This window comes from Chrysochloris asiatica, unplaced genomic scaffold (assembly GCF_000296735.1).
Source record: "Chrysochloris asiatica unplaced genomic scaffold, ChrAsi1.0 scaffold00220, whole genome shotgun sequence".
Classification (NCBI taxonomy): Eukaryota; Metazoa; Chordata; class Mammalia; order Afrosoricida; family Chrysochloridae; genus Chrysochloris; species Chrysochloris asiatica.
In genome coordinates this window covers 5,073,625-5,096,232 of record NW_006408738.1, presented here as the reverse complement: position 1 = coordinate 5,096,232, position 22,608 = coordinate 5,073,625, and the positions used below count along the sequence as shown (strand labels likewise).

The 22,608-nt window shown below is 44.1% G+C and overlaps 1 protein-coding gene across 1 annotated transcript in view; it reads right to left on the bottom strand.

Annotated features, from left to right (window-relative positions):
- The window catches only part of SH3RF3 (SH3 domain containing ring finger 3), a 660,635-nt gene that overhangs the window by 9,981 nt on the left and 628,046 nt on the right, over positions 1-22,608 (bottom strand). The window contains exon 10 of the mRNA XM_006873039.1: positions 16,126-16,460. Coding sequence (XP_006873101.1) covers positions 16,126-16,460 — 335 coding nt within the window. The remainder of the gene's footprint in view (positions 1-16,125; positions 16,461-22,608) is intronic.

The window sequence follows — 22,608 nt, the reverse complement described above, 5'->3', positions numbered from 1 at the left end:
TTGGTATAGAGGAATCCACATGATTTTTTTATGTTGTTCTTACATCCTGCCACTTTGCTGAATCTTCCAATGAGGTCTAGTAGCTTTTTTTACTGAGTCTTTGGGGTTTTCTATGTATAGGGTCCTATGGTCTGCAAATAGAGTTTTACTTACTCTTTGCCAATTTGGATGCCTTTAATTTCCCTGTCTTGCCATACAGCTCTTGTTAAGACTTCCAACACGATATTGAATAGGAGTGGTGACAAAGGGCATCCTTGTCTGGTTCCTGTTCGCAGAGGGAAGGCTTTCAGTTTCTCTCCATTGAGCGTGATGTAGGCTGTTGGTTTTATATCTATGCTCTTAATTATGTTGAGGAATTTCCCTTCAATTCCTACTTTGTTGAGTGTTTTTATCAGGAATGGATGCTAGATTTTATCAAATGCCTTTTCTGTATCATTAGATATGATCATGTGGTTCTTTTCTTTTTTCTTATTTATATGGTGGATTTATGTTGTTTTTCTAATCTTGTTATTATCCTTTGGTTCCGTTGTGACATCGCCCATGTGGTTTCTAATGCATGTTATTTGTGTCTTCTCCCTCAGTTCTTTTGTTAGGTTTGCCAATGGTCTGTCAATTTTCTTAAATCTTTTCAAAGAACCAGCTTCTTGTCTTGTTGATTGTTTCTATAGTTTTTCTGTTTTCTATCTCATTTATTTCTGCTCTAATCTTTATTATTTCTTTTCTTTTGGTGGCTATAGGTTCCCTCTGTTGGTCTAATTGTTGTAGGTGTTGTGTTAATGTGTTAATTTTGGTTCTTTCTTCTTTTTGGATATGTGCGTTTATTGCAATAAATTGTCCTCTCAGCACCACTTTCGCCGTGTCCCAAAGAATTTGGTATGTTTTGTTTTCGTTTTCATTTGTTTCTAGGAACTTTGTGAATTCACATTTAATTTCTTCTAGTATCCAGTCGTTTTTCAGCAGGGTGTTAGTCAGTTTCCATGCATTTTGATTTGATTTCCTTGGTCTTCCTATTGTTGATTTCTAATTTGATAGCATTGTGGTGTGAGAAGATGCTTTGTAGTATTTTGATATTTGTAAATTTATGGAGATTTGCTTTGTGGCCTAAGACACGGTCTATTCTGGAGAATGTTCCATGTGTACGGGAAAGAATGTGTATTGTATAGTTGTTGGGTTGAATGCTTTGTACATATCTATGAGGTCCAGTTGGCTGATTGTGTTGTTTAGTTCTTCTGTGTCTTTGTCAAGTTTCTTTCTGGTTGTTCTATTCATTTTTGAAAGTGTTGTATTAAAATCACCCACTATTATTGTAGATTCATCTATTTCTTTATTCAATTCTATTAGAGTTTGCTTTAAATATTTTGGAGCTCTTTCATAGGGGGCATAGATATTATGGTTATGTCATCTTGTTCAATTGTCCCTTTAATCATGACTTAATGTCTATCTTTATCTATTATGCTGTTTTTTTGCCTTAAAATTGATTTAATTAGAGATTAGTACTGCTACTCCTGTTCGTTTTACATTGCAATTAGCTTGGTATATTTATTTTCTATCCATTGACTTTTAATCTGTTTGTGTCTCTGTGTGTGAGATGTGTCTCTTTCAGACAGCATATTGAAGTATCTTGTTACCCATCCTGCCACCCCCTTTTCTCTTAACTGGTGCATTTAATTAGTTTACATTCAATGTAATTTTCGATAGGTATGGATTAATTGCTGTAATTACGTTTTTTTGTGTGTGTGCGTATGTGTTTGGTGTTGCTGCTTTCTTTGTTCTGTGTCTTACTTTGCTGAGTTAATGCTTTTTGTGTTCTTTCTTGTGAGTTTCCTCATAGTTTTAATGTTTCAATATTCTTGGATTTTCATTGTTTTGGTATGTTGTGAAGTGTTAATTTTCTTTGAGGTTGCTTTATAGTCCATTAACTTTTCTCTCCATTTAGTGCAGTCTATTTTATCCTGTAATTTACCTGACCCTCTCACCATCTGGATATCTGTTCCTACGTGTTTACCTTCTTTGATATTGTAATTGTTTTCTGTTCTTTATGGTTCTTAGTCCACAGAACTCCCTTTAGGATGTTTTGTAGTGCAGGGTTGGCTTTGGCAAAAATGCCTTATCTTCTGTTTATCCTGGAATGTTTTGAATACACCATCACATTTGATTGGTAGCTTTGCTGGATAAAGGATTCTTGGTTGGCAGTTTTTTTGTTTCTGTGTTTTATATATATGTCTACCCATTGCCTTCTTGATTGTATGGTTTCTGCTGAGAGATATGAGCTTAATCTGACTTGCTTGCCTTTGTAGGCAGCGTTCCTCTTTTCACTAGCTCTTTTCAGGAGTTTCTCCTTCTCTTTGATTTTGGAGAGCTTGATTATGGTATCTCAGTGATTTTCTTTTGGGGTCTATCCTTCCTGAGGTTCTCTGAGCTTCTTGAATGTTTATCTTTTCACTTTTAAGGAAGGTAGAGAAATTTTCTTCCAGAAGTTCTTCTATTCTACTCTTTTGCCTTTTCAGTGTATTGTGTATTTCTGGCACTCTATTGATCATTTGGACCTTTTTCTATAGGTTTTGAATTGGTTTCAATGCTGTATATATACTATTTGATTGTTCCTGTAGCACTTTCCTGACTTCTTATTTTTCTCAACTCCATTGTAAAGTGTTTTGAAACATTTTATGATCATTTTTCTGAATTCCATCTCAGGCATTTCCAAGGCCTGCCATCCTTCCAGAATGGAGTCCAGGTCTACTACCTCTAGGTCATTTGTCTCAGACATTTTATCTTGTTTCTGGACATGTGCTGATATGGTCACCTGCTTTTGCTTCTTGGACATGTTTATCTGTGGCCTTAATACTTAATTGAGTATGTATTTTGGTATTTTTTATTCTTTCTGATTGCTTCCAGGTAGATTTGATCAGGATGTGGGCTTCCCTTTTCACTCTTCTCATTGCTTAACTCAGAGTAACTTTCACAGGTGTTGTTTGCCTCCCTGGTGTTTGATAGTTGGCATTGGTTCTTGTCTGGGTTTGGGTGTTTTGATTATATGGCAGAAGTTGCTGTGTCTTCTTGGGTAATATAGGAGAGAAAGAGTCCCTCGAAAGTAGAGGGGGGGGCATATAACAGCAACAGCAAAAATCAAAACAAAACAACAACAAAAAACTAAACTATGGATACTGGTCTTCTGTAATCACAGATAAAGGAGAGGAGGGAGAGAAGAAAAAAAAAAAGAAAAAGGTAGCCTCGTATGAATATGACTTTAATGTCCTCTTTAAGCTTCTTGCCATCAAAGCTGCTTGAGAGATTTCAAGATGCCACTGTTGGTTGTTATGGTGTACCTCAGGATGTAATTTAATTTTCAGCCTGTTTTGTTTTTAAACCCTCTTTCCCTCTCCATGCCATATGTTCTGGCTTTTCTGTATATAAAACAAAACAAAACAAAGAAAACAGTTCAGTGAGGGTGTCCTCTTGCTCAGGCACCCCTTCTAGTCTCCAGAATGGAGGTGTGCAAACAGTGGGTGGCCAATGAACAGATACCTAGAACAAAGTATATTGTCCACCTTGACTCTGAGGTTCCTGCAGCATTTTTCCATGGTGTGTCTGCTCTCCCCGCCCTCGCTTGGTCTTGCCCAAGTTGTCGGCTCCGGGCCACTGAACCTGGCAGATTTAAAAGTATGCGATTTCTTACTTTTGCTACAAGTTCCACTAGCTATAAGGCTTCAAACCTTTTAAATATTCCTATTTATTTGGTTCCGAGTTTTGGAGCTCTTCCCTGAATCTGCGTTGCCTGGTATTCTGTGGTATGACTGACAGTAAACCTCACCTTCTACCTTAGCCACCATCAAGCCCACCTCCTGTAGACTTGATTGGCATTAGCTTGGTATATTTTTTCCATCCTTTATCTTTTAACCTGTTTTTCTCTTTGTGTGTCATGTGTGTCTCTAGCAAGCAACATATTTAAGGGTACTATTTTCTTATCCATTCTGCCACTTTGTGTCTTTTTTTTTTTAATGTTTTATTGTGAATTATGTGATAGTTTCAATTCCCTCTATGCATCATCAAACAACCAAAGAGTATATATACACTGCAAGCCTGCCCCCAGTCATCAGCACACAGCCCGTCTCCCTCTCTGGGTCTAAAGTCCCCAACTGCTCAATTTCTCCACGTCATTGTCTCTGCCTCCATCTCAGGCACATCTGCTTCTCTGGGTAGGGTCTTGCTCTCCACTCTTCTCCCTTGATGGTCCCATGGACCTCCACTCCTAGGCTGAAGACTTAATCATTCCCCTCCTTGCTACAAAACTTCTACCTTTACATTTCCAACCTTCACAATCAGTCCTAATAACAATTATTCACTATTGTATCACAAGAAAGTGATCCAAATTTCATTTCATCAGCCTTGCCTAGACAGATTGTATACTTCTCAGTGGAGATTCTACCTTCCTCCACGCCCTCTGAATCTAGGTCCCCTCTTGAAAGCTTGTAAGCCAAGTCACTTCTTGCCTTTGTAGCACTCTCCCCCCTCCATTTTGGGTAGCCAGTGTCCAAGTTGGCCATCCTTGTGTACTCTGTGTATGGAGGGGGTGGGATTTATCCTTGCTGTAAGGATTTGTTCCCTCTTTTGAGCTACTGCATCCATAGGTGTAGGTCAAGTTCATCAAATTGTATCAGATTACTCTTTTTTTCTTCTTCTAGTTGAGCTCTGATCATCCAGTCATTGAAACCAGGTCAAGTGGGTATTACCTGCAAGTGTGGGTGTTCTTGTGCATATGCCCACACTTCTTAACAGCTGGATGCTTTGCTCTCCACTCTAGACCTCTGTGGCTATGTCACTGACTCGAGGCCTAAGAGTTCCCAGGTCTTGCCACACTGCTGGCCAACCATGTCTCCAGCCAGGTTCACAGGAGTCTATTGAACATTGTAGGGCTTAGCTCACCGCTAAATTGCTGTTTTTCCCTCATTTCCCCTTATCGGTGTCGAGTGTGGTCACCAATCAGAGGATGTATTCCCACTGAGTCTTAGTCCTGGAATGGGGTTTACACTGAGGGGACCCGACCATTTGCCTTGATGTCTCCTGGGCAAGCAACTTGCTTGTTCTTGTAATAACAGTTGGTCTGCCTATGTTGTTTTGTATTTTTCCTGTAGGACTTTCTTTCAAGAAGTATCTTCTGTTCTTCCAGCTGCTCCAGGCTGGTCTGCTTGTCCTTTCAAGTGGAAATTTCCCATCTCTGAAGATCTGGATGTGGTTCAGGCTTCCACCTATAGTTTTAGGTAATGCCGAGGCTCCGCAGGAAGCCTCCTTCACTGGGCACGCTGTAGCCCCATTTTAGGTATTCCAATCAGTTATGGGCAGAAGACAGACTTATAAGCTTTCTATGGTGATATTTCTGGCTATTCCTTTCTCTCCCCCTCCAGTGTCAATTTTATAATATAATGCAAGGAAAACCAAGATTCAAAAGACAGCTAAGCATCTTAACATTATTTCCCACTTTTTCCCATTCCAACCATGTCTCAATCTCTGTATCCCAGAGTCCTGTTGTTCCAAGGTTGTGCATACATCATTATTTACCTCTGTCTCACTTAGCCCATGCAAACCTGCATAATTGTTCTCCCATCTGTTTTGTTCTTCCATTCACCAATCCCTTCTTGTATATTACCCCCCTCCCCAGCACCTAAACTATCCTGTGTCATTCCCTGCCCTGTGCTCCACCTTCCCCTCCCTCCTACACCTCCCCACCCCACATATCCCAGCAACCAGCAAAGAATCCACCCCCCTTTAGTATTGGTTATTTTTCTTTTTTACAGTAGTGGTCCTGTGCAGTATTTCTTCTTTTGTGACTGACTAATTTCACTCAACATAATGTCCTCAAGGTTCATCCATTTTAAGCTGTGGCTTGTAGCTTCCTTGTTATTTTTCAAGGTAGCATAGTATTCCATTTTGTGTATGTACCAGTTTGTTTATCCATTCTTTAGTTGATGGGCTCTTTGGCTGCCTCCATTTTTTTGCTATTGTAAATAGTGCTGCTATAAACATTGGTGTGCATATATGTTCTCGTGTTGTGGCTCGTATTTCTTGTGGGTAAATACCAAGTAGAGGAATTGCTGGATCATAAGGTATTTCTATTTTCAACCTTCTGAGGAAGTGCCATATTGCTTTCCAGAGAGGTTGGACCATTTTGCAGTCCCACCAGCAATGCAGGAGTGTCCCAGTCTCTCCACATCCCTGGCAACATTTATTGTCCTCTACTTTTTTTTTTTATCTTTGCTGTTATTGATCTAATGGTTAGTGATCGTGAACATTTCTTCATATGTTTGTTGGGTGCCTGGATCTCTTCCTTGGTGAAGTGTCTGTTCATGTCCTGTGCCCATTTTTTAATTGGGTTATTCTCTTTTTCTTGTAGAAGTGTTGTAGTTTCCTATATATTTTAGAAATGAGTCCTTTGTCTGATGTGTCATTGCTAAAGATTTTTTCCCATTCTGTGGGTTCCCTTTTTACTCTCTACTGGTGAAGTCTTTTGATGCACATACGTTTTTAAGTTTCAGTGTGTCCCAGTCATCTATTTTATCTACTGTGGTTTGTGTGGTTTTCAAAATGTTTGGTAGTCCATGTATTCCCTGAATTAGTGCCCTCACATTTGTCCCGAGTTTTTCATTGATGACCTTCATAATTCTGGGATTCACATTTAGGTCCTTTATCCATGCTGAGTTGGTTTTTGTATAAGATGTGAGGTGAAGGTCTTGTTTCAATCTTTTGCATATCATTTTCCAGTTCTGCCAGCACCATCTGTTGAAGAGACTATCACCTTCCCATGTGATATATTTAGGTGTTTTGTCAAAAATCAGTTGGCTGTATGCAAATGGGTTAATTTCTGGATTCTCAATTCTGTTCCGTTGATCTATGTACCTTTCATTGTACAGTACCAAGCTGTTTTGACCACTGTAGCCATGTAGTAAATTTTGAAGCTGAGCAGTGAGAGGCCTGCAACCTTATTCTTCCTCTTAAGCAGTGCTTTGCTTATCCTGGGTCTCTTTCCTTTCCATATAAAGTTTGTAATTGTTTTTTCCATCTCTTTGAAGAATATATGTATAAATTGCTTTGTGCAGTATTGACATTTTCACAATGTTAAGTCTTCCTATCCAGGAGCAAGGTACATTCTTCAATTTTTGTAAGTCTCTTTTGGTTTCTTGCAGTAGTGTTTTGTAGTTTTCTTTGTATAAGTCCTTTGTTTCTCTGGTTACATTTATTCCTAGATAGTTCATCCTTTGGGTGGCTATTGTAAATGATATTGCTTTCCTAATGTCCTTTTCAACACTGTCATTATTGGTATAGAGGAATCTAACTGATTTTTGTATGTTGATCTTATACCCTGTCACTTGGCTGAATTTTCCAATGAGGTCTAGTAGATTTTTTACTGTCTTTGTGGTTTTCTATATATAGGATCATGTCATCTCCAAATAGATTCTTACTTCCTCTTTGCCAATTTGGATGCCTTTAATTTCCCTGTCTTGCCGTATAGCTCTTGCTAAGACTTGCAGCACAATATTGAATAGGAGTGGTGACAGAGGACATCCTTGTCTGGTTCCTGTTCGCAGAAGGAAGGCTTTCAATTTCTCTCCATTGAGAGTAATACAGGCTGTTGGTTTTGTATATATGCTCTTAATTATGCTGAGGAATTTCCCTTCAATTCCTATTTTGTTAAGTGTTTTTATCAGGAATGGATGTTGGATTTTATCAAATGCCTTTTTGTATCTATCGATATGATCATGTGGTTCTTTTTCCTTATTTATATGGTGGATAACGTTGATCGTTTTTCTAATGTTGAACCATCCTTGCATCCTTGATATGAATCCCACTTGATCATGATGTATTATCTTTTTGATGTGTTGTTGGATTCTGTTGGCTAGGATTTTGTTGAGAAATTTTGCATCTATGTTCATGAGGGATGTTGGATTGCTTCATTGCTGAGTAGGTGAAGGAGGGAAGGTTGTAGTGTAGGAGTTGGCAGCAGAGGTGGCAGCAAGTGAGCGAATGCTAGCCAGGAACCAGTAGCATCTGCCAGCGAAGGGAGCAGAGAGCAGGAACCAGGGAGGGTCCTGAGGCTGCTTGGTGGCAGGTTCAGGGAAAGCTGCAGCTCCACCATTCCCTCCTAATAAATAGCTCCTCCTCCCAGCCCAGCTGCCCTGGCTGGTCCCTTATCACTGAGGTATCCAGTCCACAACAGTCCATCAGTCATCTTGCCCCTGGGCTAATCAATCTGACTGTCACCCTCCTCCTGTGGGCAAAGGCAAATAATAGGAACTGATGTCTGTGCGCAGCAGGCAGAGCAGCAGAGAACACTCCATCATGCTGTCATCTGTCTTGCAGCTCTGGCGCTTAGGGACCAAGGTCGTGGAGGGTGCAGTAAGAGACCTGCTTTGAGGCTCACCAGGGTGCTGATGATGGAAACTGCTGGCTACATAGGAGTTCAGGGTCCTTTCTTGACTCATTGCTCCAGGTATTCTGCAGACCTCAAGGTGGGGCCCATCCAAACCCGTCCCGTCATAGAAATTTGTCTATTGTCCTGGTGGCACAAATGGTGAAGTGCTCAGCTGCTATCCAAAAGGTTGGTGGTTCAAACTCACACAGTAGCTCTCTGGAGAAAGACCTGGTGAGTTTTCTTTAAAGGTTGTCGTTGTTCAATATTATTATTGTTGAGTCAGTTCCAACTCAGAGCGACCCTGAATTGGGTTTCTGAGGAGCAGCTGGTGAGTTTGAACTGCCAAACTTGCAGTTCAGACTGGCCTTGCAGTCCAGTGCTTACCCTATAGTGCCACGCCAGGACTCCTTAAAGATTGGTGTTGGTAAGTGCTGTCGAGTCAGTTCCAACAGTCCATAGTAACCCTGTATAGAGTTTCCAAGGAGCTGCTGGTGAGCTTGAACCACTGAACCCCAACAGGAGCCCCACGTGGCCCCTTCCCAGTCTCTTAATTTCCCAACTTCTTCGGAAGAGAGCGGAAGGCTTCCTGAGTATTTGCACCTGCAGTGGGAACAGAGCTCAGAGGCCCAGGACCTGATGTCCAAGCCTTGTCCTCTGAGATTCACAGCTTGCACTGCGCCTGGACCCACAAGGAGGAGCCGCTCAGCTCTCATCTTCTTCCCATTGCCTGACCCTTTCCCCTGCTGAGTGCTGGCCTCCTGGCGGGGAAGGTAGGACATTCCTTTCTCTTGAGTCATCTACAGGTCCCATAGCCCTGTCTCCCACCTGTGTGCCCCACACATGACCCTGGATGCTAAACATCTGAGCGTCCAGGCAGGGTTGTCTTGTCTGCAGCAGCTTCCATATACAGAGTTACAGATCACATGTATTTTGGTTTTTGAGAAACCAGGGACTTAGGTTCTCTTTCATTTTGGTTTTTGAGAAACCAGGGACTTAGGTTCTCTTTCATTTTAAATAGTTTTCTAAGTCAGCATTTCTCAAGTATAGCCCATAGACCTCAAGCCCCAGGTCAGATTCCTGGGCTCCCCTTTAAGCCTATTTGACAAGACTCCCAGGGAAGGGAGACAGAAGTGGGTATTTTTAACAAGTGGAAATACTCTAGGGCGGAAGGTTTTATGCCTTCATCACATGCTCTGCCTACAGGCCCTGAGGAGACCTATAATCATTAGGACAGAGGAGCAGTGCTTTGTGCTGGAGCTCGGAAAGACACACAGAAGGGAAGACCAAGGCCGAGCCCTTGGCAAGCTGACAGTTATGGGCACAGTCCTACCACTTGTTCCAGCAGGAGAGCAGAGACCATGGTGGCCTCAGAGCTGACTTTGTAGGTGTAGTTCTTCTCCCTGAGCCGGGGAGGTAGCCTAGGTCTATCTTCAGGGTGCAACAGAGTTAGGTCAGTTCTCACTGGGCATGCATAGTCCTAGTAAGCCTGCCCTGCCACTCTGTTAAGTACTGTCAAGTCGGTTCTGACTTAGGGCAACCCTGTATAGGATTTCCCAAAAACGGCTGTGCTATCCTAAGGCGCCACAGCAGGACTCCTCCCCTCACCCTTTGTGGTTGTTGTTAGGTGCCATCTAGTCAGTACTGACTGACTCATAGTGACCCTATGCACAACAGAACAAAACACTGCTCAATCCTGGGCCAACCTCACAATTGTTGCCACGCTTGAGTCTACTGATGCTGCCACTTTGCCAATCAATCTCGCTGGGGGTCTTCCTCTTTTTCTCTGACCCTCCACCTTACCAAACATGATATCCTTCTCCAGCAACTGGTCCCTCCTAACAATATGTCTGAAGTATGAGAGACGAACTTTGGCCATCCTGGCCTCCAAGGAGCACTCTGGCTGCACTTCTTCCAACATGGATCTGTTGGTTCTTTTGGCAGCTCATGGCACTTTCAATATTCTCCTCCAACACCATCATTCAAAGGCATCAATTCTTTTATGGTCTTCCTTATTCACTGTCCAGCTTTCGCATGCATATGAGGTTATTGAAAATATCATGGCTTGGGTCAGGTGCACCTTAGTCCTCAAGCTGACATCTTTGCTCTTCAATGCTTTAAAAGGTCTTGCCCATCACCCTAACTTCTAGGAAATATTAAGGAGCAGAGGAAGCCAAGTGTAATTCCCACCTTCTTTCAGCCTAGCGACTCTGCTGGACCCTGATGAAGCTGGACAGCATGGTGCCCGAGGGCTGCCATTTTCACATCTCTGGCTCTCTCCTCTAACACCTGACACAGAATCAGCATCTGTCGTACCTGTGAGACTCGGGGGGGTGTCTCTCCTGTCACTCTCCAACCCTCTCCCAACACCTGCCTCCGTCTCTCTTCTCCAAGCCAAAGAGTGAGATGTCTTAGACTCTGAACACAAGTTTTGGCTTTTGCCTCAACTGCCAGAGGCGAAACAAACAAGCAGCTTTAAAAATGTAATTTGTTAGGGGGAAAAAAGTAATTTGGTGCTTCTGAGTAATTCAATGATTTAATGAGCCCAGATGGATGTGGGCTGAATTGCTATGAGGCAAGTGTTTAGCGTTTGGGTCCCGATTTCGCCAAGACTCTTCCTTATTCTTCCTGTTGCATGTGAGTAATTAATATTCCCCTTACACACATAAAGGGCCACCTGAACAGTTGAGGGCTGCAGCTTCTCCAGTGTTACGATCATGGCTCCGTTAATCGATTGGAGACTCGGTCCTGCTGAGCACAATTAAGGTCTGTCAATTATAGCTCATTTTTAGATGTAACGCTCAATGAATCAAAAAACTTAAAATGGGAATGAATTCTCATCACTGCGTATTGCAATTAGCATTGTGTGCGAGGTTTGCAGTATCCTGTCCTCTTCCAATGCCATTTGCTCTTCTTTCTGGCAATGAGGTGGGCCTCTACATGCTAGACTTTTCAAAGGACTTGTTACAGTGTTGTGGAGGACGAATGGACCTCTGAGCTGGTGGCACGCGGTAATGAGAGCCCTAAATTCCATTGTTGTTGGTAAGTGCTGTTGAGTCGATTCTGACGCACAGCGACCCTGTATATAGGGTTTCCAAGGAGTGGCTGGTGAGCTTGAACAACCAATCTTGGAGTTCAAATGACTGCAGTTTGACGCATTAGCTCACAGAGCCACGCCAGAACTTAGGACCTCACTGAGCTAGCAAGTTTATGGTAGTCTGTTAAAGAAGCAGTAGGAAATTAACATGAAGTTAAAAAAAGAAAAAAATACTGCTACTAAATCTTAGAAAACTTTTTTTTAAGAAAAAATACCAAACTGAAGTGAAACTGATTCCTTGACACAGCTTCCATTTAGGTCTATACACTTCTGAAGGCATCAATCTAATCCAATAGGATTGGAGGAAGACTCATTAACAACCTGCGATATGCAGGTGGTACAACCTTGCTTGCTGAAAGGGAAGAGGCCTTAAAACATTTACTGATGAAGATCAAAGAACACAGCCTTTGGTATGGATTGCATCTCCAGGTAAAGAAAACAAAATTCCTCACCAGAGAAAAGATTGAAGTTGTCAAGGACTTCACAACTATCAACACTCACGGAAGCAGCAATCAAGAGATCAAATGACGTACTGCATTAAAAAGGTCTTGTGCAGCAGATTTGTTTAAAGTATTGATGAGCAAAGATGTCACCTTGAGGACTAAGGTGTACCTGACCCAAGACATGGTGTTTTCAATAACCTTATATGTGGTTACGAATTGCGCTGCGAACCGCAAAATCAGCAGTTCGAAAATACCAGCTGCTCCGCGGGAGAAAGATGAGGCTTTCTGCTCCTGTAAAGATTTACAGCCTTGGAAACCCTGTACAAGGTCGCTATGGGTCAGAACTGACTTGATGGCACTCAACAACAACATATGCATGTGAAAGCTGGACAGTGAATAAGGCAGACAGAAGAATTGATGCCTTTGAGTTACAGTGTTGGAGGAGAATATTGAAAGTACCATGGGCTGCCAAAAAGACAAATCAATCTGTGTTGGAAGAAGTAGAGCTAGAGTGCTCTTTGGAAGCCAGGATGGCCAGACTTCATCTCTCATAGTTTGGATATATTATTAGGGGGGACCAGTCCCTGGAGAAGGATATCATGTTTTGTAAAGTGGAGGGGTCTGAGTAAAACAGGAAGACCCCCAATGGCATGGATTGGCACAGTGGCAGCAGCAATGGACGCAAAGTTAGCAACAACCCTTCCTGTTTGATTTATACCACATCAAAATGGCAGTTTTACCAACCTTGGTAGATGTTCTTTGACACCTAACAACAACATGACCTAGTGGGTAAAGGCGGACCCTGTCCCCCGAGGGACTTTCCTCATGGCTTGCCTTCACAGCACCCTTCAAACTAAGCTTCCTTCCTTGGGGAGCAGTTAAGAGAGCAGCTTGCCATGGTCTGTACACAGGAGACACGCACTACATGTGGCTTTCATACAGCTCAGAATCATTCCAAGCAGAGAATGGGCTCTTTCTTAGGAGTTCGGAGGTGAAGACTTGAGTTTGACAGTGCTGATCTTGTCCTTCCCTAACCCCCACATAGTAGGGATTCTTGCCTCTGTGATGTGATGGAATCCCGGTTGCTCCCTTTTCTCCAGCTTTGAAGAGTTTTATTCATGAGCCTCCGGGGCTTTCGACCAAGTGCTTTCTGCAGTTGTCCCAGAATTATCTGCAGAGCAGTAAGCATCTTCATAGTTTCGACCTTCCTGGGACACTAAGTGGTCTTAGGGTTGTAAAGGTTGAGGGGAGACAGCGCTGCTGTGGCTCATTAGGAAGTTGTTTGGTCGAAGGCAGTTTTAAAGAAACAGAACTCTTCTCATTAGTGAGGCTTTGTGGTGTGTTTGGGGACCAGGAGGGCACCAAGGCTCTAGTTGCTGTAGGCTTTTCTGCGTGCAGTAACATACTGATGAGCCGGAGCAGTCGGAGGATGGGCATATTCGTTGAACTTTCTGGTTATCCATAGACTTCCGTAAGTTTTTAGAACTGGGTCTTTGAAAACACTTTACTGAGGAGTCTACAAGTCATTCCTTTGATGATAATGTTAGAAGATCTGGACAGACAGAAACTTGGGAAATATGAGATCAGCTTTCTAATATCTAGAAATTTCCTACCTGACCAACTCTGTGTGCCCAGAGGAGGGGTGGGAATCCAGATTCACAAATCCAGGCAGCTAGCTATTGGCTTCCTAGAAGAGATGTGTGTGCGCTTAAATCCAGTTATTTGAGGGTCCTGGGGAGCTTGTGCTGGTTCAGGCATTTTACTGTAACCAGGTTATGTTACGTCGCTGTGGGTTAAACGCACTGGACTGCAAAGAAGGTTGGAGCTGCAAGGTTGGCAGTTCAAACTCACCAGTAGGTTCTTGGAAACTCCATGCAGGGTTGCTATGGGTTGGAACTGACTCGACGGCACTTAACTAACGAACTAATGTCATGACTGGGAACAGTAACCAACTCTGAAGGCTTTGGCTGAAGAGACAATGGTATCTTCTACATTACACTTTTTACGAATGGAAGGGACCCTTGTGAGGATACACTGTGAGGGATGGAGTGCTCTAGCATTTGGACTTTGGATAGAATTGAGAAGGGCTGGGAAGGGGAGTGGAATGGAACTAGGGATGAAACAAAGTGAGTGTAAGTCCTCAATGCACAATAAAAAGTTTTCAAAAAAAGAGCTTGGGCTTTGTGATTGGACTGCTCTTTGTTCAAACCCTAGCTTTGCTTCTGTCTGTGTGATCTGGGGCAAGTTACTTGACATTACTAACCTTAGTTTCCTCATCTATAAAACTGGGATATGTAAGAAGCTTCATGTAGGTTAGGGCTGTCCCAGATGCAGAGCGTTCAATAAATGTTAGCTAGCTCTGGTAGTGTAGTGGTTACGAATTGGGCTGTGAACCACAAGGTTGGCAGTTCGAAACTACCAGCTGTTCTGTGGGAGAAAGATGAGGCTTTCTGCTCCCATAAAGATTTCCAGCCTCGGAAACCCTGTACAGAGTCGCTGAGTCGGAACCTACTCCACAGCACATAACCACCACCATTATTCTAAAGGAGTCCTGGTGTGGCGCTGTTGGTTAATGCACTGGACTGCAAAGTTGTTTTAACTGCAAGGCTGGTGGTTCAAGTTCATCAGCCACTCCTTGGGAACTCTATACAGGGTCTCTCCATTGGTTAGAATCAACTCAATGGCACTTACCCTTAATCTAAAAACAATACAAACAAAAGGAGCTCTGGTAGCATAGTGGTTACGAATAGGGCTGCTAACCTCAAGATCAGCAGTTCGAAACTACCAGCTATTTCACAAGAGAAAGATGAGGCTTTCTGCTCCCATAAAGATTTACAGCCTCGGAAATCCTATACAAGGTCGCTATGAGTTGGAACTGACTCCACAGCACATAGCAACTGTCCCCGGAGCCCAGTGTCATCCAACTGGCTCCGCTCTAACCCAGCAAGCCTGAGGCCAGTGACTAGCAAACTCCAGCTTTTGGGCTAATTTTTAAGAATGTTTTCATATTTTTAAATGGAAAAGAAACCAAAATGAGACTAAATCTTTCATCATGACACGGGCTCCAAGGCAGCTCTATGGCTCTTCCACATGAAAATATTTACGGCTGGCCTGAGGTTCACAGGCATGTTCTCAGCTTTCAGTGACCATGGGGCCGAGCTGGGACTCATGGAAGCAGCTGCTCTCAGTCCCTATGGCGGAGCAGGAAGGGGACAGAGCTGACAGAACTGTGTGCTCAGGAGAAGGTCAATACTTTCATTCCTTAAATAGGGGTTTCAGGGTAAGCAGCTTAGAAAGGAAGAGATTTTCCCGCTATCTAACTTGACAACCATTTTTATCTCTCCACAATGCCTTCCTTTTGTATTTAAGAGCTTTTGTAGGACTGGCAAGTCAAATGAGTGAATCTACAGAGCAAGAAATTGGCCCCGTAACCACTTATAAAGGCTAGCCGGAGGCTCCTTGCTTATGGGAAGTGATCAGCAGGGCTCCTGTTGCATGGACCTGTCCGGCTGCACAGCTGCGCCACCTGGCCCATGCCCTCACCTGCCTCTAGGCTCCGTCTCCTCATTTGTGAAACCCTCTGTGAAATGCTATGTGAAGATGCTACTACTTGTGACAAAAAATGGCCGAGTGTCAGCAATTTCATATGGTTGAACCTAATGGGTGAAATACTCTTAGGGCCTATTTTGGGTTTGTTGTTGTGTGCCGTCAGTTGGCTTCCAAGTCATAACGACCTGGTTAGACAGAGTAGAACTGCCCTGTACAGTTTCCTCGGCTGTTCCCTGTGGAGCAGACTACCAAATCTTCTCTCCCAACGAGCTGCTGATAGCCTAAGTGAACCATGTAACCACTGGGGTCCAGTCCTTTATTTTGGGGTGGTTAAGTGCCACTGAGTCGGTTCCGGCTCACAGCAACCCTGTAGAGGGTTTCCAAGGAGCGGTTGGTGGGTTTGAACTACAGGATCACTACAGCATGGTTCACGGATGAAGTATTTGATGAATTCCTTGAAGTCCCAAATGAAGGAGGCCAGCTGGAGTCAGAAAGCAAAGGATGCTCCCCCTTTTCAACTCATTTTACCCATATCCTGCCTCTGAACCCAGGAACCGAATAGATTGGGTTAGTGAGGAGGGATGTCTGGTACACCTAATCCTCACCACCAGCTGCAGCCCCTCTCCCCATCTTACCTCTCTCGGGACAACGGCTTGGGCTCGGGGCGGATAGCAGCCATGGATAGAGGCACTTGCCTCGAAGGAGACAAAGAGAAGTTCAGATCCAAGGAGCCCGTCTTTCTGTGCAGAGGCTCCAATCCCATCGCACCTTGCATCTCGCTCTCGATGGGGCAAGAGCCCGCCCTCCCATGGATGGACAGTGAGGACACTTCTGGTCCCATGGCGCCCTGGAGTGAGGTGTCCACTGCCCCCTGGGGGTCGTGAGTCGGAGACACTGATGGTGGGGAACGTGACTTCTTTTTGGTTGATGCTCCCGCTAGAAGTTTCAGCAGCCCACTCTTTTTCTCCTTCTGGAAAGACACACAAAATGGAAACCAAATGGGTTAGTGCAGATACCAAGCTGATTCCAATTCTTGCTTTCCTTCCTTTCCCCCAACCTGGTGGAAGTGCCCACAGCAGACCCGTGAGGCCTCTGGCCTGGAGAAGTGGGTCACCCCTAGAAACAAATGCTTCAGAAAAACCATTCTCGACCACCCTGCACCCCACTCTCCATCTCAGGACCTTGGTCTAGCCTGGCACCCTTATTTTGCGGTGCCCCAGAAACCAGGCATCAGTAGACTGTGGTTTCTACTTGCCCTGTCTTTCTAAGTGGAGTTTGAAAGACACACGACTTGCCTGCCTTCGAACCATCCCTGACTGGGTTTCCCATGATGTCAGAAACCCTGGGTGGGACCCTCATTCTCCTGAGGAGCACACATTAAGCTGTCTCTCTTTTGAAGAGACTGGCGGGGGCCAATTTTCCCTGATAACCTTCGGGTTGAAAGTACCATTTGCTCTTAATTGGACACCTCAGTTGCCCATTTATTCCCAGAGAACCCCTGTATCACTCCCTGTTCACTTTAGACATTTTCCAAGAAAATTTAAGCGGCATGCAGCTCAGTTTGAGGTGAACTATTCTGCACTCGGCTTCTTGAGACACCGTTCCTCTGTACCTGGGGTTAACAGAGCCAAAGCCCACATGTCCCCAGACACAAGTTTGGTCTATAAACCCTGGGCAGCATCTTATGGAAAGTTTTCTTTGCACAATCTAGGACATTCTGCCGTGTGTGTGTGTTTTCGTGTATATGGTTCCCTGTCCAGGCAGTGTACACAAGTCTGATACTAAGACCATTAGGTCAGGGGAGGCCACTACAGAACCTGTGTTGGACACAGGGCAGGTAGATGGTTTCTTGCTCCCCCCATTCCGAATCTGTAACAATTCTCTCTATAACCAGCTGTGAGTGTCTACCATTCAGGATTATAACATTGTTGAGAGGAATTAGTGGTGGCTTAACTGCCTGAAAATGCAAATATCTTGGGAAATGCACAAATCACTAGCATTTCAGTATGAATGAACCCGTATGTTTTCTCTATCCCTTGCACAGATACTGATAGGAAGGATAGAAACAGATGTTCCAAATCTGATGCACGACGACGAGGAAAGGCTGGTTTGGGGAAGCCCTAGGTCTGCTGGGCGGGGGATGGGTGTGAGTGTAGGTCAGCCTGACTCTTAGATTATGCTTGGCTCAGTCCTGTTTGTGAAGACTTGCAAGGGACCCTCTTCAACAAGGTTTCAGAAATTCTGCCACTAGGGGGTGCCACAGAGCTGACTCAAGACACTGCCTTGGGCATCGTAGTTCCCACAACAGCCAGGGCTCCTGAGGCCTCCAGGATTGCAGAGCTGCTACTGACCAGTGTGTGCGCAGCTCCTTTTACAACCGGCTCCAACATGCAGAAAGGGCATCATTTAGACTGGGCATGCGTGATGGCGTATAAATGACCTTTTGGGTACCACGGAAGAGTGATCTCACAATGACCATTAGACCCTCCCAGACACTGCTATCAAAAAAGTCAGAAGCTGTCAAATGGTAAACATTCTAGTTACTAGTAAAATAGCAGTGTGAAACGTACACAACGTAACTCTCTCTCTATGAGCATAAACATAAACATGGAACTGAAGCTATGAATAGTAAGCAACAGACAAGGAACCTAGTTCTCGCTCAGCCGTCCATCCCTGAGTCTAGGACCTGAGACAAGTCTCCTGGCCACCTCTGCCTGCTGATACAGTTCTGTGGCGAGTTGGGGGAGGTGGCAGGCTGCCTCAGTAGACGGGAGACACCCACCACTTAGCTACAAACACCTCCTGGAGGTAATACCATAGTCATGGGGCACGAAGTCAGCCCACAGCTCCTTTGGGGCTTGTAGCTGAAGTGTTTGTGGCCACATTGCCAGAGAAATTGTGTCCCAGATAAGTAAATCTTAATACATGTGCCCAGTGACATAGTGGTCCCCTCCCTCTCCAACTCTGTGACAGCCTGTGGCAAATGTCCAGGTTAAAGATGGACATCTAGGTAAGTATTTTTAAAGCATCCGTCACCCTTGGCTATAAAAACTGGCTCTACTACATTCTTTAATTTTCAGCTACATTAATAGACTGGTGCCCTCAGACCTCGAGATACATATGAAATATGAGTGGAAGGGAGCTATAATTAACACATACCCAGAGTATGTGGGGCTGTACCTACCTCTTAGATTTCTGAGGTGAGAACAAGGTAGGTACTTCCTATGAGAAGCCAGCCAGCAGCTTAAACAGGACAGGGGAGTCCTGGGAGCACCAGTGTCAGAAAGAGCCCATCACCCGCCCACCCCAGGCTAGGCTTCTGCAGGCAGACAGAGGTCTGCCTGCCCCCGCCTTCCAGCAGGGGGACTCATTTGGAAGATAAGCCATGCCCTACTGTCAGACTGTGTTGGTGCTGGTAAAGGATATGGGGCATGGACCCATGAGCACCTGGTTAATGGGATGGCACCCTTGCTTGCTTCTCCCCCAGTCTCCCTCCAAGGCTCCCTCCATGACTTTCTCCTTTGTACTGTGTGAGGTTGTGCTGGGAAGTAGAACCCGGGAAACTCAGTTAGAAAGCATGTTAAAAGTCAGAGCCTCTCAGATGGTGTTGGTATAAAGTGGGGCATTTCTCATGTTTGTTTCTCCACAGAAGCCTTTTCTGGTGGAGCGCCTTGGAGGACCACATATGAGCAATGCTGGGGTAGAGACAAGGAAAGAAAAGGAGAAACTTTGGGAGCCTTCTGCAGTAACCGGGTAGGAAGTGATGAGGCTCGGTTGGCTGGTGACTGGGAGGAGTGAGGTCAGGTCTGACTGTCAGGCACATTCAGAAGAAGGAACAAACACCGGTGTGTCGACAAGGTCTGCCTAAAGGAGATTCCCAGGGGAACATGGTGACCGAAAGCCATCTGCCCATAATGGATGGACGGCCTGTTTGCAGGGCTACTTCATCTCTAACAGGCCAGGAGGGAAGAGTTACAGTATCCAAGGTGGAGACTGACTTCCCAGGATGCCTGGCAATACAATCTCATCTCGATAGAGGGAGTGGGGGAGAGATTTTTCTTCCAGGACACATTTGGCAATGTCTGATGACATTTCTAGTTGTCACAACTAGAGTTAGAAATGCTACTGGTATTTAGTGGGTCGGGGTCAGGGATACAGTTAAACATCCTACAATACAAAGGACACAATCTGGCCCACAATGTCGCTAGTATCAAGGCTGAGACTCCTGGTCTACAAGGAGAGGACAGCTGGCCAAAGGAGGCCCTACTGGTCCTGAGTGTCCAGGCCCGGCTCCACCCAGCAGGATCCCATGGGTGCTGGCTCTTCTATCTCAGCAGAGGCAAGAGACTGTCTGGCGCTGCAAGATTCTTTCTACCATGCACACTCCTCAGCCTCTGTGTCCTTCATCCCAGCTAGGTCAGCTCCCTTTCCATTGCCCTCTAGATTACAAACTTTGGGAGAACAGGGACCACGTTGATCTAATTCAGTAACTTAGTACTGGTCCAGAACACAGCATGCCCTCCACACACAGTTAAATGAACTAAGCTCAAGATAAGAGCTCTCATTTCTGCTCTGGTAGTTCCCTGTCTACCTGATGATCACAGAATGACTCAGCAACCACTTGGTTGTGGAGCAACTGCAATAGAAAGACCCAGATGGCATGGGTGGGGCCTTGGGACAACGGTGGATGACTGAGAATATTTGCAGTCAAGTTCAAACCTTAGCGGCATCTTTTGAAAAGGGCTGGGGGTAGGTTGGGAACGTGTGATGGATGATTTTCCTGTCTCTACTCTCCATGATTAAATGTGACTGATCATTTTCTTAATTTGACTTTGGTTAACACTGATGAGCATGCCTTCCAGGACAGAATCCCGCTCATGCTGGAAGCCTTCACTGATCACAGATTCCCATGGAATACGGTGGCTGGTAATCATCATGCACATGGGATTCATAGAATATTTACGATTACCTTCCAAGTCCTTCCTCTGATGGTCATCGCATGTAATGTAGTTAAGAATTAGTTAATAGACATTTTGAGTGTTATGGATTACAGGGTACCAGCGTGGAAGGAGAAACACAATTTGCAGAGCTTTCTCGTGGGATCTGGACTGAATTAGAAACTTTCACGAACCAAGTGAGATGTGGAGACCAGCATCAATGCTACGTGATGGCGGTGGTCGTTCTTTTCCTGCACAGTACTTCAGCCAGAATCCTACTCTCGCCATCTGGGCTTTAAATAGCCCTCTCCGGGATGCACCACTTCCTAGTCATCTCTCCATGAGGCCAAGTTCCAGCCATCATGTCAGTCTTACTAGGTAGGTAGATGCCAGTTCCAACCATCATTTCAGTCTCACTATGTAGGCAGACGCAAGTTCCAACCATCATTCAGTCTTACTAGGTAGGCGGACACAAGTGCCAACCATCACTTCAGTCTTACTACGTAGAAACAAGTTCCAAGCATTATTTCAGTCTTACTAGGTAGGCAGACGCAAGTTCTAACCATCATTTCAGTCTTACTAGGTAGGCAGACACAAGTGCCAATCATCATTTCAGTCTTACTAGGTAGGCAGACACAAGTTCCAACCATCATTCAGTATTACTATGTAGGTAGACACATGTTCCAACCATCCTTTCAGTCTTACAATGTAGGTAGACGCAAGTTCCAAGCATTATTTCAGTCTTAACTAGGTAGGCAGACGCAAGTTCCAACCATCATTTCAATTTTACTAGGTACAAACAAGTTCCAACCATCATTTGACTTACTAGGTAGGTAGATGCAAGTTCCAACCATTATTTCAGTCAGACGTAAGTTCCAACCGTCAATTCAGTCTTACTAGGTAGAAACAAGTTGCAAACATCATTTCAGTCTTACTATGTAGGTAGGCGCAAGTTCCAAGCATCATTTCTGTCTTACTAGGTAGAAACAAGTTCCAAGCATTATTTTAGTCTTACTAGGTAGTCAGACGCAAGTTCCAACCACCATTCAGTATTACTATGTAGGTAGACACAAGTTGCAACCATCTTTCACTCTTACTAGGTAGGCAGACGCAAGTTCCAACCATCATTCAGTACTGCTAGGTAGACGCAAGTTCTAACCATCATTCAGTATTAGTAGGTACGTAGACGCAAGTTCCAACCATCATTTCCGTCTTACTAGGTAGAAACAAGTTCCAAGCATTATTTCAGTCTTACTAGTTAGGCAGACGCAAGTTCCAAGCATCATTCAGTATTACTAGGTAGACGCAAGTTCCAACCATCATTTCAGTCTTACTAGGTAGGCAGACACAAGTTCCAACCATCATTCAGTATTACTAGATAAGTAGATGTAAGTTCCAACCATCATTTCAGTATTACTAGGTAGGCAGATGCAAGTTCCAACCATCATTTCAGTCTTACTAGGTAGAAACAAGTTCCAAGCATTATTTCAGTCTTACTAGGTAGGCAGACAGAAGTTCCAACAATCATTTCAGTCTTACTGGGTAGGTAGATGCAAGTTCTAACCATCATTCAGTATTACTATTTAGGGAGATGCAAGTTCCAATCATCAATTCAGTCTTACTAGGTTGAAACAAGTTCCAAGCATTATTTCAGTCTGACTAGGTAGGCAGACGCAAGTTCCAACCATCATTCAGTATTACTAGGTAGATGCAAGTTCCAACCATCATTTCAGTCTAGCTTGGAACTTGTTCCTACGAAGTATCATTTCAGTCTTGCGAGATAGAAACAAGTTCCAAGCATTATTTCAGTCTTACTTAGTAGGCAGACACAAGTACCAACCATCATTTCAGTCTTATTATGTAGTTAGACACAAGTTCTAACAATCATTCAGTATTACTAGGTAGGCAGATGCAAGTTTCAACCATCATTTCAGTTTTAATAGGTAGGTAGACACATGTTCTAACCATCATTCAGTTTTACTAGGTAGGTAGATGGAAGTTCCAACCATCATTCAGTATTACCAGGTAGATAAAAGTTCCAACCATCATTTCAGTATTATTAGGTAGGTAGACGCAAGTTCCAACAATCATTTCAGTCTTACAAGGTAGGTAGACGCAAGTTCCAACCATCATTTCAGTCTTACAAGGTAGGTAGACGCAAGTTCCAACCATCATTTCAGT